This window comes from Suillus subalutaceus, assembly GCF_016647625.1.
Source record: "Suillus subalutaceus strain FC151 chromosome Unknown DFJ58scaffold_146, whole genome shotgun sequence".
NCBI classification, from domain to species: Eukaryota; Fungi; Basidiomycota; class Agaricomycetes; order Boletales; family Suillaceae; genus Suillus; species Suillus subalutaceus.
Genome location: NW_024540395.1, coordinates 117453 through 131873, shown reverse-complemented (window position 1 = coordinate 131873; position 14421 = coordinate 117453). Strand labels below are relative to the sequence as shown.

The 14421-nt window shown below is 48.3% G+C and overlaps 3 protein-coding genes across 3 annotated transcripts; 1 reads left to right on the top strand and 2 right to left on the bottom strand.

Annotated features, from left to right (window-relative positions):
• Window positions 1–2006: 2006 nt before the first annotated feature.
• DFJ58DRAFT_845728 (Metallo-dependent phosphatase-like protein) lies at window positions 2007–6436 on the top strand (the record flags this gene model as incomplete). The annotated part of the gene is made up of 24 exons (XM_041393191.1): window positions 2007–2023; window positions 2210–2296; window positions 2430–2447; window positions 2492–2510; window positions 2598–2632; window positions 2702–2927; window positions 2983–3171; window positions 3225–3321; window positions 3394–3493; window positions 3670–3796; window positions 3936–4083; window positions 4116–4219; window positions 4274–4413; window positions 4464–4540; window positions 4581–4687; window positions 4781–4805; window positions 4903–5012; window positions 5077–5195; window positions 5250–5376; window positions 5524–5636; window positions 5711–5748; window positions 5828–5938; window positions 6108–6172; window positions 6329–6436. 24 exons carry the CDS (start codon window positions 2007–2009, stop codon window positions 6434–6436), a joined length of 2307 nt encoding a protein of 768 aa, XP_041238602.1.
• Window positions 6437–7639: 1203 nt separating this feature from the next.
• Window positions 7640–8203, bottom strand: DFJ58DRAFT_859565 (ubiquitin; the record flags this gene model as incomplete). The annotated part of the gene is made up of 3 exons (XM_041394000.1): window positions 7640–7783; window positions 7810–8110; window positions 8181–8203. The coding sequence occupies 3 exons, from the start codon at window positions 8201–8203 to the stop codon at window positions 7640–7642; spliced, it is 468 nt and encodes a 155-aa protein (XP_041238601.1).
• Window positions 8204–10032: 1829 nt separating this feature from the next.
• Window positions 10033–12999, bottom strand: DFJ58DRAFT_845727 (uncharacterized protein; the record flags this gene model as incomplete). Its single annotated transcript, XM_041393190.1, has 9 exons — window positions 10033–10726; window positions 10767–11259; window positions 11307–11405; window positions 11460–11548; window positions 11600–11971; window positions 12123–12198; window positions 12326–12407; window positions 12624–12693; window positions 12767–12999. 9 exons carry the CDS (start codon window positions 12997–12999, stop codon window positions 10033–10035), a joined length of 2208 nt encoding a protein of 735 aa, XP_041238600.1.
• Between the last annotated feature and the right edge of the window lie 1422 nt (window positions 13000–14421).

Here is a 14421-nt window from a genome sequence, read left to right as displayed (position 1 = left end):
ACAAAAGGCGTTGACGGACTGAAATGAACAGGACTGAATGGATGGTGTTGACGGGAAGGCCGTTCCTGTGTATGTCTGAAGGGACCTGGCTGTTCTAGGTTGCTGTGTCGAACATGACTCTGGGAAACACCCGCACACCAGAAACGAGTAGAGACATGTGTATTGCACAGATCGTAGAACATTAATGTGTATAAGCCTTCGCGGGAAGGAATCAAATAAAGGAATTGACCTGTCCAAGGGGGTCAGGGAAGCACTGGCTTCGGGCGGCTCAGGCTCGCCACCGCTACGATAGCGCATCAGTACATTCATAAATAACTCGAGAAGGCTGCTAGTAGAAGCACGGAGATTAAAGTTCAGGCGCTGGTCTGCCATCGGTCTCAATCAGGCTGCGGACCTTGAGTGTAGGGGCAGATAGGAATTGGCCCGGGCCTCGTCGGCAAAACGTGTGAGCATATCTGGCTCTTCTCGACTATGCTTGTACAGGTCAAAGATAGTTTCGACCACTATCATATTGAGGCTACGTACGCCTTCTGACGTCAAAAGTGCATCAATATTCCACCCAATTATGCACGTGGCACTCTCTGAGCCTCGATTGAGATCTCTTCGACGAAGCCAGTTGGCATGATAACCTTTGTCAACACTCTCTAGCTCACTCCAGTCAATGATGCTGCCGTCCCAAATGTCCGGTACATCATCTGCAATCAAACTACCACCTGCCCCGTCGTTTTCTTGCAATTGGTTAGCTTCCCTCCTCAATTTGGGTAGGAAGCTATCTCACTGTCCATGATTGTGCTTGATAGGAGGGACGTGTTTCAACATGAACCTGTGTCCGTGTAATCGATATGTGAGTAATTACTCAACATGCTTGATTGGTTTTGCTTAGGTGTGACAAGGAGTCTATTACATACCCAAGAAGATTCTTTCCTTTTCACCAGTCTGACGCTGAGAAAAACTTCTGCTTCCGCGATAGGCGGGGATAGAAGGTCTTCATTGCCTTTCTTTTCAACTGTTTTTTAAAGCGTGGTCCAGCATATATAAGTGTGGTTGAAGATGAAGGCATGGCTTCGTGGAGACGGATAAGGGTTCTGCTGAGTGTTTAGAGACTGTTTCCATGCGATTACTGACTTTTCTTGTGCGGCTGCGAGTACGAGTCTACTGAATGGTGGACAGCACTTGGCTCCATGAAAAATTTTGTCTTTACATATTGCGATGATATTATTCATGGTAAGTTGCGCCAGAGCATCATCGAGTTCCATAGACATGTTTGAACTTGACGGATCAAACATTCAGAATTGAAATCGTTATTATCTAATGACATTTGGTTATATTTGGTTAGTCTATCAGTCGCCGGCACGTCGCACTGCAGTGTAGCCTAACGTACTTGTGTTGTACGTCCTGTCCATTATAGTGCATTTCCTTTAACCTTCATTGACTGCCAGAGATTCCGGATCCGACCCTGCATCGCAGCACTCTCCAATACCTAAAAAATAAAGCTCGGCCAATTGCCTCGAGGTCTTAGTGTGGCAAGGCATCTTCAAGTTTGCATAAAATCTGTCTATCATCTAACGCAAACGATACCTAAAGAATAAAGCTCGGCAGATTGCCTCGAGGTCTTGGTGTGGCAAGGCATCTTTGCCATAAAATCCGTCTATCATATAACGCAAACGTCAATACCTAAAAAATCAAGCTCGGCCAATTGCCTCGAGGGTCTTGGTGTGGCAAGGCATCTTTGCATAAAATCCGTCGATCATCTAACGCAAACGTCAATACCTAAAAAATCAAGCTCGGCCAATTGCCTCGAGGTCTTGGTGTGGCAAGGCATCCTTGCATAGAATCCGTCTATCATCTAACGCAAACGTCACCTTCGTAAACACACGTCCCGAGGACTCCCGTATGTAGCGTGCGGTCACTGAAGGTATACAATCAAGACCATTCAGACTGTCAGATAAAATAAGGATACCAAACTTCCATTAGGCTTACGAATACACCCTGCAACGTGGATGCATATGACCTTGCAAGCAAGGTGATTACCAACAACACTATTTGCGGTCTCTTGCTCAAAGGTTCGACAGTACTTGCCCCACGTGTTGGCCGGCCGGCCGTCAAAAATCTGCTACCTATGGACAAACCTCGGGCCAGCTTGGTCTCAAAAAAAATCGGCTATCTTTTGACAGACATTTGGCTCTAAAATCTGCTTCTTTCTGGACAGACATGTGTGGAAGCTTCTGGCGGACCGTCTGAAGTCTAATGAAAAGGAGGCACGCCCCGGGGGCGTGCAAGCTGCCGCTGTCTCCAGGTACCGACCCCCAAAAGTGAATAACAGAGGCTGTGAAAGTAGCGTTACATTCAGTACATTCCCGGGGAAATTCAGTGAATAGCCTGTGAAATAATATCACTGGAGCTCGAGGTCAGGACTTACGTTTTCGCAGGGATTGGCGTCCAATCCAGTGCGTTATTAATACTCACACCATGATCGAGCGACGTATCACAGCAAGTACGGATTTCCGAAGGTAAGTACAACCATTATTGGTTCACCCTAGGCTCGTGACCAGCATGGCTTATACACCCGGCGTAGTCCAGACTGATTACGAATCTAGGTTCTCCGAGTCTTGAACATGGCGGAGATGAAAGGGTGGGTGGAAGAGAAGGAAAGCTTGGCCTGAACCAGTAGTGCAAGCGGGACATTGCATGGTCGTCCGAGGGAACGAGCACATGTTGATTGCGAAAGAAGCTGGAGAAGAACACTTACTGAAGAACAACCCCTTCCCGAAGCTCTTCGTCGCACGTCCCTCTTAATGAGGGTAGTCTGCTTTTTGGCACTGGGACAACCGGATTTTGATGGTCATTGGAAGTCATTGCAATCCGAGGAAGCATTCGAAACCGTTAGGGGCAGGTCGTGCTCTATCCTGACCAGCACTATCACCACAGTGAGTTATTCCACTCAGCGCGACTTCAAGCCGGCGCTGACATACTCCACAAAAGGCAAGTGTCCTCCTCGCTACAAGTGTTGTTTTCGTCACCACCGGCTCTCCTGTACCATACTTTGATTATACATCACCCGCTCCTCACTGTCTGCTCTTGATATCGCTCATGCTTGCTATGATCGCGCTGTTAACATCCGGCTCGAGTATGATACGTTGGGTACACACCGATCGGCATTGGACTCAAGAGGTGAGAGTTATTCTCGCCATCCCGCTTGCACCGACTGACCTAAATATGATCAGCAACTTAAGCTGGGCGGTTACTTCGTGTTGTCCTACCTGTTATCAATAGTCACCCCCATGTTCTTCGTCACCTGGTCCCTACATTGTTTCATATTTGGTGAGTTGTTTCATCATTTGAGGCACTCTTCTTGTCCCTGATACATGTCACCCTCAGCGATTTTGATGGCAGGCTTTTCCTCTCAAAGCATAATCTGCCGCGCTATCACTGTGGTCTGGATGGTCACATATGTTGTGAACATTGGAACAATATTGATGGAGACTATGTGGAAGTATGCGACAAGCCTCAATCACGCTAGATATCGTCAGTAGTTTCCATTTTACACTTTCCACTTTGCGTTTTGTTTAACCCGTAGTTTGTCTATGTTATATGTAACCTCCCTGATGTGGTGCAGACGAGTGTACTCAAAATGTAGATAAATATATGCATGCAATCTATGGCTTTCAGTTATGCCAAATTTTCAACGGACTATATTAGTGTACCTAGACAGTGTGATCAAACTAAGGTACATATTAGCGTAAACGCGAACGGGAAGGAAACTAAACGACGTACTCTCAGTCTCAGAGAACAGAAAGTGAGTCTATATTTGGTTCCCACATTCATACCCCGCGGTTATAAGCATCGGCGTTAGTACTACCTTATCTGTCATAGAAGCTGTTCGGCTGATCGGGGTGTCCCGCATTTATACTCCTCCAACTCATTCCATCATGCAGTGTGTTCTGCAAGCTCAAGATCTGGTATCCCGATACCTCTTCCTTCTCCGTGGCAATCATGAATATTGCCGTCATCTCACAGATTATCTCACTTTCAAGCTTGAATGTCACTCCGAATCGGCCACTAACACCATTCAGGCAAACACAAGTACTCAGCGCGCAGCTATGACGCTTGCATAGAATCCTTTTGTGGACTTCCCCTTTCTGCCATCACGAACAAGCAATTCCTATGCATCCACGGCGGTCTTTCACCAGAGCTGAACACTTTGGATGATATCAGAGCGGTACGTCCATTCGCAGAACTTCCATGACGCAACATTCATTTATATCGCATTTAGATTGACCGGTTCCGCGAGCCTCCAACACATAGGCTGATGTGCGATTTTCTATGGTTGGATACTGTCGAAGACTTTAGGCGAGAGAAGATGAATGAAAGTTTCGTTCATAATCACGTTCCGGGTTGTTCCTACTTCTTTACGTGAGTCATCTCAGGTGCTCGATATACAGCGATTAATCTTCGACATGCAGTTACCAAGCTGCCTGTCAGTTCTTAGAGCGAGATAATCTTCTTTCGATCATTCGCGCGTACGAAGCGCAGATGCCGGGTATGTTTCGATTGCACAGCCCTTCATTTTACTCATGTAGTCGCTCAACAGATATCGCATGTGCCGGAAGACAAAAACCACAAGTTTTCCTTCTGTCATGACAATCTTTTCAGCTACCTCGACGTGTACAACAAAGCCGCCGTCTGGGTGTAATATGAGAGCAACGCGATGAACATTCGGCGGTTTAACTGCACTCCTCATTTGTACTGGCTACCTAAGTTCATGGACGTGTTTACATAGAGTTTGCGCTTTGTGGGAGAGAAAAGTACGTTCACGGAACTTATTAGAGCGTCTATCCGGAACTGAGCGACGCATATAGTCACGGATTGTACTTATCGCTGTGCTAAATACCTGCGGCAAAGAAGAACTCGAAGAGTCTGACGAGGAAAATGTTGTTTCACGAGTAACCCACCACGAAGAGGCAAGACGGAAGATCATAAAAATAAGATCCTTGCAGTTGGACGGACGGCGCGTGTGTTTGCTCTGATCCGGTATAGGATCCTTGTCTACGCGTTCTGCTAGTCTGACGAATCTAGCGCAGAGAGGAGTCGGAGAAGTTTTCGGAGCTCAAGAGTATATCTAGCAAGTTGCCATATGGCACGCTAGCGTTGGGTACAGAGGGCATGAAAGATGCCATTTCCGACTTCGAGGATGCGTACGTACAACTTTTTTCCCTGCATACGATCTCGGTATTCATGACATCTTACAGACGGAAGCCGGACATCGCAAATGAACGCCTCCCTCCAGAATCTTTCGATGCCGAAGAGGCAAAAGCTTTCCTGGCTCTGGCACAATCTAGGTCACTACCGACGACCCCACCAGACATCGAGTCTCCTGTGTCTCCAGGTAGAGCCAGTGCTGGAATGGACACTTCCATGTCACCTGGATCGCTGACATCCTTACCCAGTCTCCCGAGCGGTAGACAGATGTGTTCTCTGTGGACCATATTCAACACGCTATTCAAGGGCAGGCATGGTCGGTAGGGCTTCACTTGGGACGACAATGACGAAGCGCCGGAGTTTGGAGAGCACGATGTAGATGATCCAGGAAGTGCTCCACGGGAAAGACTTGGAGACTCGCGGACTTCCTGGAAATGGTTCGTCTTATTGGGGTGCAGGCTATTCTTCCCATAGTTGATCGAAATCGAAACTCAATACTGTATATTCATAGTCTTTTTTCTGGTCGCTTTGATGGCTTGCAACCCTGTGGTGAAGAGAACAAGTATGATTATGATTCTTAATGGACAACTTTATTGGTGACCAGTAGACTGAACACCGCGTCCTGCAGAGGACTCTCTCAAGTCTCACGACCGATTTCGATTAGGCAAGTGTAACAGCGGGTGGAAGTTACACTTCAACTTCGTGCATCATGTACTACTACAGCAGTACCTACGTACCGGTACGTACGAGATTTTTTCTACAAAGATCCGAAGATCCGTACACTTAAGTGCCACACTTCTTCCGACGCCTCTTGCTATGTCCTAGCTAACTATGTTCCTCCACCTACCGCTGCCTTTCAATACTACACACCTGTTAGCATCCCCCGCATTCAACAACCCCTGTTGCAGGGTCACTCATATTCACGCATACGCACTCCCCTCATGCACCTGCGGGTCGCGGCTACCTCATGCATGTAAGTTTTCCCTTTTCTCTTTGTCTTCTAACTTTTAGTGGCCTTCCGCATACTCCCCCATCATCTGAAAGCTTTCTCTGTAGGAGTATGTTTAATCATTCTTGAACCCTGTCGAGTGGATCGCTTCATAATAATGTGTGTAACTACTGCTAGCAGGTGAAGCTCGAGGGTGTCCGCGAAACAAATACATCATGCAAGTCCCGGACCCTCAAAGCTGAAAAACTCGAGGTGTCCGGGGAGGAAAGTCTAAGTAGACGATGCTAACTACAGAAACGAGCTTGAAGGCGGACCCATGATGGTTGGTAGCGAAAGGTGCAGCAATAAGTAAGCTCGGTAGACTAGCAAGTCACCGAGGTAGGTAGAATTGAGCACGGCTAATCTGGAACGAATTTATCATTTCTCACTGTATAGTGCAGCTCTCTAATGAATTTGTTTATGGACAGTTGGAATTGGATGGAGTATCTACGCATCATGTACATATAGCACGGGAATAAAATGCGGAGCGAAAATACACGAGTCAAGGGTGGGTGCTTGCACCATTACCGATATATATGACAGCATACAACATAGACAAACCGCCGCCCGCGGGTGAAACAAGGAGCAAAGTGGAAAGTGAAGACTACCGGCGATATCTAGCGTGATCGAAAAAAAAGAGTGTGCTCTCATCAAGAGGAACGTGCAACGAAGGGCCTCGGGGAGGGGTTGTTCTTCAGCAAGTGCTCTTGGATCAGCAGTCACATGTAACTTGAAAGGCAAGCGTAGATCAGTCAGTGACAGCAAGGATTCCTAAGTTTTGAAAGCGCACCTGAGAGTAACGGAGTGAAGCCATGGAGTGAAGTAGAAGACTCGTACAGATGTCGGACTAATGCTCATACTGAGAACAGAGAGGTGCAACTTATTATGACCATGATGGATCGAAAAAGGCAAGTACTTTGCGTCGACGAGGTGATCATGAAGCTGTAATGGATCGAAAAAGCATGTACTTTGCGCCGACGACTCGAGGTAATCATGAAGTTGCAATGGATCGAAAAAGGCATGTACTTTGCGCCGACGACTCGTGAAGTTGCAATGGATCGAAAAAGGCATGTACTTTGCGCCGACGAGTGGTCATGAAGCTGTTATGGATCGAAAAAGGCAAGTACTTTGCGTCCGAACACGTCGTCGCCTGTTGTTGTGTTCTATTATTAGGTGCACTCAGAGTAAGATTCAGGATTTTCGCTAAGCTCGGTAAAGCTCGGTAAAGCTCGGTAGAGTTTTGGCAAAACTCGGCAGCACGTAAATTAGTCATACCGGCACACTTCGGCATGAAATCGGACATTCAAACGACACTTAGAATTCACGAGAGGATGCAGGAAAAGTCATGCATTAGGTAGAGATGCAGGCAAAGTCATACATTAGGTAGAGTAACTCTGACATGTGTATTCAACTGAGATGTAAAGTTGGCAAAAAAAACAAGTCCCCGCGTGATCAATGACATCTGGCATAGCGCAGCAAGCGCCGGGGGAAGAGGTTAATGCTGAGCAACGAGGGGGACGAGGGCGGGTAAGGTTGAGGGCCAGAGGGCGGGTAAGGCTGAGTACCTGGGGTGGGGCAAATGGTAAGGCTGAGCACCTGGGGCAAAGGGTAAGGCTGAGTACCTGGGGGAGGAGGACAAGGGCATCGACAAAAATCTGCATGCCTCCGCGGAGACGCAAGATCAGGGTAGACTCCTCCAAGTCCTTCTGGATGTTGTAGTCGCTAAGAGTACGGCTGTCTTGCAACGTTCCAGCGAAGATGAGGCGCTGGTCAGGAGGAATGCCTTCCTTGTCCTGGATCTTTGCCTTCACGTTGTCGATGGTGTCCGATGATTCCACCTCCAACGTGAGGGTCTTGACGAAGATCTGTATGCCACCACGGAGACGGAGAACGAGGTGGATGGTGGATGTGGGTGGGGCGCGACTTCCAGAGAGGTGAGAGAAATGCGGGCAAAGTTGAGATGCCGCTGGTCAGGTGGGTGTGGGGTAGCAACTTGCGCAGCACAAGATCAAACATCGGAACTTTCCGAAATTTCAAACTCCGCTATAAGCTGCGTCACATATACCAACTCAATAGGGGTGTTGATTCCGTTGATTCCCATCATGCCTCGTCAATCCAAACGTCAACAGATGCTGAATGATATTGACCAGGCTGCCCTTGTGGTAGCCAGGGCAAGATACCAGCACGTTATGGAAGATGATGACTCTATGGACTCGATCTCAAGCCTCGACTCTCAGTTGGACCTTACTCGTAACTCGGATCTTGATATTTTCATGGATATTATGCTTTCTCCCTCTTCGCCTCTTTCTCCAGCCTTCTCAGGCTTATCTGATTTTTCTGATGGGGACATCTCATCAGATGATGATGATCATACTCTCGCCTGCTATAATCGCCTGCAAGATTCCATTGCAACTCTCCGGGATGAAGTTTTGAAGGCTCGTGTACTCCACAGGCCTGATGAACCTCTCCCACGAGCTCCACAACTCCACCTTCTAGTTCATTTTGGGAAACATCGCCCTCTCTTATTTCGTCACAAATTACGGGTCGACCCAGACATTTTCGACAATATTCTTGATTTAATCTCTGGCCATCGTATTTTTCACAACAACTCAAACAACTCCCAGCTTCCTGTTGCGATTCAACTCGCAATCTTTCTTAACCGTGCTGGCCACTACGGTAACTCCATCTCCCTACTGGAGGTGTCTCAGTGGGCAGGGGTCAGTGTTGGCTCCATTGTTAACTGCACTAATCGTGTCATGGTCGCCCTACTTGACCAGCACGATGCGTTCATGGGCTTCCCTCCCCATGATTCAGAGGATTTTAACCGTGCTCAGGAGGTATAGTGCAAAGGCTACCACTTGCCCTGAGTGGCAGAATGGTGTCCTAGCTGTTGATGGGACAACGGTTGATTTGTATGCCACACCGGGTTTTTACCACGAGGCTTTTTATGACAGGAAATCAAAATATTCCCTTGGCTGTCAGGTAAGTTTGCTTTTTATTTATTTTTCTACCATTATAAATTAAAATAAATTCAAGGCAGTCATTATGCCCCACAATCTTCTTATAGTCGATTATTCTCTCGGTCACCCTGGAAGCGTCCATGATGCATATGCATTTAGATCAACTCGTATCTATCAAGAGCATGGCACACTTCTGCCAGCTGATCACTGGGTTTGGGCAGACAGTGCTTATCCATTGAGCACCTGGTGTATTCCCCCTTTCAAGAAGCCCCGTGGTGGTCGTCTGACAGCTGAATCAGAGGACATTCAATTATTATCTTTCCAAAGTTTGTACTATTTTTTTCCTGATTATTTGAAATTTTACAAGTTATTTAGGTCCGTGTTCGCGTTGAACATGCATTTGCTGCATTGAAAGGGCGGTTTCAATCCCTTCGAGATCTCCGACAGAATATCCATTCGGCAGATGACTTGCAGGCAGCTGTCCACTGGATCCAGTGTTGCCTCATACTTCACAACATGATTATCCGATTTGAAGAAAATCAAGCTCTTACGGAAACAACTGGCTCAGTGGCATGGTCCCGTCAGGAGGACAATAATTACATTCACCCAGCAAATGAAGGACCTGATGGGGATGGGCAAGTAGGTGATAGGTTGTATGAGGGGACTCCAGGTCATGCACGTCGTGAGAGATTGAAGGATCTTTTATTTGACAGTCCTCACACCAAAGCAGTACGCAGAGAAGACTAACAATAGTTTGCAAGAACACCAGGACATCATTGTATAGTAAAGTACCACAACAGAGTATGAGTTACATATGAGTGACATAGACAGTAGCGTGAAAACGAGCATAAAACAAGAACAAAAGAGATATTGAAAGCATCACACTCAAGCCTGAGACCCAGACCCAGACCCAGACCCAGAAAGACGTGCAAACTCAATCTTGAGGCGCATGGTTGCCGCCTCCTCCGCATGCGCTTGCGCTAATGCCGCGTGCATCTTCATCTCTGCTTCTCGAAGACGAATCTCAGACTCCTTGGCCTCCAGGGCACGTTGATGCGCAGTGGCAGCTTCGGCGAAAGTATCCGCACGTTCGGCTTTGAGGAATTTGTGTTCGTTGACTTGGCGCGCGAAGTTGTACTTGGCCATGTACCGCTCGTTCTTGAGTTCGTCCCGAGTGACACGGTCCGACTGCGCACTCTCGATCTCGTCAGAGAGTGCGTCAACCTGACTCTGAAGGTCAGACCGCTGCTTCTTCCCCTGCCTCGTTTTTCCTGCGGATGCTGACGCGGAATTGGCTGGTGATGTCATTGACGTTGATGCAGGTGCTGACGACGCCGACGCAGGCTTCGAGCGCGAAGAGCCTGAAGAGCGGCGAGAGGATGCTTTGACCGACCCCGTGCTAGGGCGCCGTTGCGGATCGGACATCCCGAAGGATGCACGACTGTCCCGGTGAGACGTCTGCGATGTGCGCGGCAGCATGAATTCGGATCGTTGAGATTGAGGCGGAGGGGTAATGGGGGGCGAAGGGGACGACGGAGGAGCCGGACGTTTGGATGCAGCGCGTGCAGACCTCGGCGGACTGTCGAGAATAATAGCGTGAGGGTCGTCGCGGTAATCACGTCGCGGGGGGGGGAGTCGGCTTTGGTAGATCTTCAAATGAGAAATCCATGTCGTCGTCGTCGTCATCAAGAAGCGAGTTGGGGTCGTTGCGAGAGCGTGCGGGGGGCGCGCCAGACTGGTGGTGATGTGGGTACTGGCTATGAGGGGCATGGCCAAACGCGTATTGACTGCCGTGGGGCTGAGCGCCCGAGGGTGGGTAATGCTGAGCGCCCTCGGGTGCATAAGGTTGAGCGCCCGAGGGCGGGTAATGCTGAGCACCCGAGGGCGCATAAGGTTGAGCGCCCGAGGGCGGGTAAGGTTGAGTGTTAGAGGGCGGGGTAAGGTTGAGGGTCAGAGGGCGGGTAAGGTTGAGGGTAAGAGGGCGGGTAAGGCTGAGAAGCTGAGGGGGGAAGCTGAGGAGAGTATGGCTGAGCGCCAGCAGGAGGAAGCTGAGGAGAGAAAGGCTGGGCACTAAACTGAGCGCTCCCAGAGCCCAGACTGTTGGAATACGAGCTGCCGGCGGTACGTGAGATGGAGAAATATTTTGCTGCGTGGTCTACTCCCGGGTGTGACGAGACTGTCTTGAGGGATATTGCTGGATTCCCCCCCCATGATGTCAATGAGTTCATCATACCAGGGGAATTCCTTCAAAATTTGCGCTGTGAATTTAATCAGTCAGGCTATGATAGATGTAATTTTTTAAAAAAATGCACCGTGCAAATTCTGCGCTTCATCCTCTGGCATGATACCAGCGCCGGTTGAGTGTAACTTGTCATAGGACTCGCGATACTTTCTTCTGAGTCTGTGAAACGAATATTAGTACACTTTGAGGAAGAGAGTCAGAACAATGTACCCATTGATGTGACTATTCGTCGAGTCTCGAAATTTGTCGGGCTCGTCCGCGTAATGCTTCACATAGTCAGCATCATTCTTGAACACATACTTCGCAATAACAGCGCAGACTGAAAGTTTATCTTTGCCTGAGGGACGGTCACTATCATTCTGTGGTCGTTTTGCATCAGAGGAAAATAGGATCCGGCAGTCAGCTGGGTGGTCATGGAGGTGGTCGATGACTTTCTGGGTGCGGAAAGGTGCAGATAGCCACTGTATCTGGAATTTGGGGTGATCTGACCCTCCTCCCACAGCAGGATGCCGTGTGCCTCTACTCTTGCTACCCCTCCCGCGAGTGACCGGCCCCTGTGTTGGATCCATGGCGTTTTTGCCCCTTGGAAAGGGTGTCTGTAAAGCTTTCAGTCGCGCAGAGCGACGTCGAGGTGGTGGTTGAACGACAGGCATAACTTTTGAAGTCCGCTAGGGTGCCGAAGTCTGCCGCATGTCAGGTGCGTGGCAAGCCCCGAGTTTGGTGAGCTTCTTACCGAGCTTTACCGAGCTTAGCGAGAATTCTGAATCTTACTTTGAGTACCATTAATATTGGTACCTTTCTGATTAGCGCTATTTAACAATGGCATCAGGAATGGAAGATCAATCAATCACGACAGAAGTCGATAAGTCTCATGGTCCCATGCATCTTACTCACCTGGGCCTTGAGAGGCCTTGAGCCAGGCTCATGGGCCTGAACCCAGCTGAATTTGTTGAAATATTCTTCTAAAGCCGACAAGTGTCACGGTCCCATCCATCTTATTCGCTAGGTCGATGCCATACTGCATACTGACAGGATAGCCGCCAGTAGAGTTTAGTGTCAATTCCGTAATAGGGGTTTACGAACTTCTTATCATACATGATCAAGAATCCAACGGGACGACATCAACATCTAATCGGAGGATCTGATAGCTCCTCGGGCAACGTATCGACCTGACAGCGAAATGGCCCTTGAGAGCTTGACATTTTGTACATGTCGTTATCAGATATTGGCTCACATTAATTATGGGCACTAGGCCTTCGGAAAGTTGCGAGGACTGCGAACTCCTGGACGGACTCGGAGGAAATCTGTAGGATTGAGGTGAGGTTTAGTATACTATGTAATGAAGAATGATGTTGTAGCTTCGAACCTGGAACTTACAAGAGGCTTTGGACAAATATCTCAACGAATTTCAACAGGCGGAAGCTATTCAGGGTGAGCATACCAAGGTACATTAGTTTTCCAAACTGCGCCCTGTGCCAAAGCGGAAACACCTCAAATATGCAGTAGCCGACCGAAGCAAGCCTTGCGAGGAAAATTAAAATGGAAATCTGATAATCCAGTGCATGAAATTGGGAAACATAATTGTCAGAATATGCCCATGGTGAGGCCATTTCGTACGGTGGTATGTAGCAAAAGCAAAGCAGCATGGAAGATCGATGGGAAGCTAGGCGTAACTATGAGGATAGCAAATGCCAGCCTCCGAAGCTGCAAGGTTCGCACGAAGTTGCTCAATCTCGGTCTGTGTCTGGTTGATTTTATGCTGTCGCTCCCGAATTTTCATCTCGATCTTTGCGCAAGCCACTGCAAGGTCAATGATTATTGATAAAGCAAGATCAGGTTTGCCGAGAACAGCCCACCTTTGCTCGTCTAGCTTCGTGAGTTGTGACGTTGTTCTACCCGCTTGAGTGTCTCCAGTATCCCTGCGACTCTAGTTGATCATCAGCCCTGATGTAATCCCGCGGCAACGAGAGCATGCACTATGCTTCACCCTCAGGGAATAGTTTTATTAAGCTCCTCCGCACGGTATCAGCGACGCAGTGGCTCTCGTCCTCGTATATATGATACGCGGAAGCCTGGCAGTGTACCACAGATAGGACAGTTGATACATCAAGCGCGAAAGACGTAGAAGATGAAGGAAATGGGAGGGTCCAGAGCGTCCATATGCGAAAATGAGGTTTCACGCTAGATCACAAGGGGAACCAAAAAGGTATGCGGTATGATGAGCGCAGGTTTCGGATGATGGAGGATCAATCAGTTTAGATGACTGTTTGGATGGAATGTCTTGCTGGTATACGTCATGGTCCACAGAAACTATAGCCTCGGAGGAAGAGCCATGAATCCAATAACTGATATACAATCCACAGCACTCGCGTTCAACATGGCCATTACCGAAACCGTTACATGCAACAACTTGCAGATGGTGATGGAGTACATTTGTAATACTCGATGCGACACAGTGAACATTTCGTGTCATGATTATCCCGATTTTCAAGTAGTCCCAATAATTTGAAGAATCTGTCATCTTGAAACGCCACTCAAGCGCCGGCATGGAACGAGGCCCATGTGGGCTGTGGAAGGGTAGGTAAGTGAGTCCATAACGAGGCTCTGACATGACTCGGAATGAACGAAGGAACGCAGCTGGGATATGGCTGATGCTGGAGCGGTTTATTTGGTCTTGCTGTAAGGACATGATGGGTTGCTCCTCTGGCAGTTGACTTTTGACAGATTGAAACGGCAAGTAAGATAATTGAGCTTTCGTGTCGAGGGTAAAAAGCAGGCTGGCACAAGGCCACTAAAACTAAGCGGTAGCAGCGCTGGCCTCCGTGGAACTTTCCTCTCTGAGTGTCAAGTTAGCCTCAAGGTAAGTGAATACTTAATATTTCAGCTTCTTCGATTTGTGCCTCAGCCATGCGCATATGTACTATGTACTATGTAGGACTGTATATTAGATTGAGCAACGGCCCGTGAACTTGAGAACGTATTTGCGTGTGTTTGGCAACGCCTTGCACAGCTGGCTTTATTTTATTACTGAC